General features: G+C 50.4%; 1 protein-coding gene across 1 annotated transcript; it reads left to right on the forward strand.

The window, feature by feature from the left end:
• Window positions 1-524: 524 nt before the first annotated feature.
• On the forward strand, window positions 525-1,232 carry PPTG_20135 (hypothetical protein; the record flags this gene model as incomplete). Its single annotated transcript, XM_008918791.1, has 1 exon — window positions 525-1,232. A coding segment is annotated over one exon (708 nt), but the record flags the coding sequence as incomplete, so codon positions are not given.
• Between the last annotated feature and the right edge of the window lie 44 nt (window positions 1,233-1,276).

A 1,276-nucleotide genomic window follows, 5' to 3' on the forward strand; every position in this document is an offset into this window, starting at 1 on the left:
GTGGCAACATCCATTATCACACAGTACCGGAACCGTTCCGTATTACATATACATATTTTTTGAATGATCACGAAACTCTAACGCACGCGTCAGCTCGATGATGACGACCTTAGTGAATACTGCCATGCCTATTAAAATGGTAGTGGTGGTGGTGGGTAAAGAAATCCAATAAAGCTTTGATCTTGGGTTGAAGAGTTCGAATATCTCGTTGTACGTACGACACAGCGTCGCCTTTCTTAGCTCGTCCAAAATGATGCTGTTATGCCGCGATTATCATGCAGGTTGTGCAAGAGATTATTCGTGGGAGAGTTTACACTGACTTTGAGAATGATTTAAGCTGGAATTAATGCATCATGGGGAGAAAGAGGCAGCTGACTCGATGACCACCAAAGCAAATGCAATCGTTTGCCCAGTACAGCTGAGCCCGCCGCTGTTGCAAGCATTTGCCATTGATCGCGACCAAACTCATTCTACAATTCGCCTCCAAGAACTCAAGTCAACTCAAAATCCCTTTGCTCAGTACGATGGCAGCTACCAAGCCCACCCCGTACAATTTCATGATCGAGTCCAATACCGACGCCCAATTTCCGGCCGAGAAGGGCCGCTATCATCTCTACGTTACCTACTCGTGTCCATTTGCCTGCCGTGCGCTCTCGGCGCGCAACCTGCTCGGTCTCGAGGACGTTATAGGTATATCTGTGGCGCACCCTATCTTCCAAAAGACCAAGCCCAATGACCTTAGCGACGAACACAAGGGCTGGACCTTCGTGGACCCTGCGACGTCGTCCACGATGGCTGGTGCCAACGGCAAGACGTACCCATCAGATGGGTGCGTACCAGACACGGTAAACAACGTGAAGTATGTGCGCGACCTGTACGAGAAGGTGGATTTAGCCCCTCGAACGTTTTCGGTGCCCGTTCTCTGGGATAAGAAAAAGGGCACAATCGTATCGGAGGAGTCCACCGGCATTCTCCGCAATTTGGACTCTGCTTTCCGTGAACTCGTGCCGTCAGATGTCCACTTGTATCCCGAAGAGCTGCGAGCGGAAATTGACACTGTAAACGACGGTATTGTTTCTCAGATTGGCTTGGGGCTTTTCAAGAAAATGTACGCCCCGACTCCAGGTGCTACTACCGAGGCCGAAGTCAAGATCTACGACGGGCTAAGCCAGTTAGACGACCTACTAGGAAGGAAGAGATATTTGGTCGGCAATGGCGTGACGGAGGCCGATGTGCGCCTGTTCCATACGCTAATCCGTCTGGACACGATCCAACA

The sequence above is a fragment of the Phytophthora parasitica genome (assembly GCF_000247585.1).
Source record: "Phytophthora parasitica INRA-310 unplaced genomic scaffold supercont2.313, whole genome shotgun sequence".
NCBI lineage: Eukaryota > Oomycota > Peronosporomycetes > Peronosporales > Peronosporaceae > Phytophthora > Phytophthora nicotianae.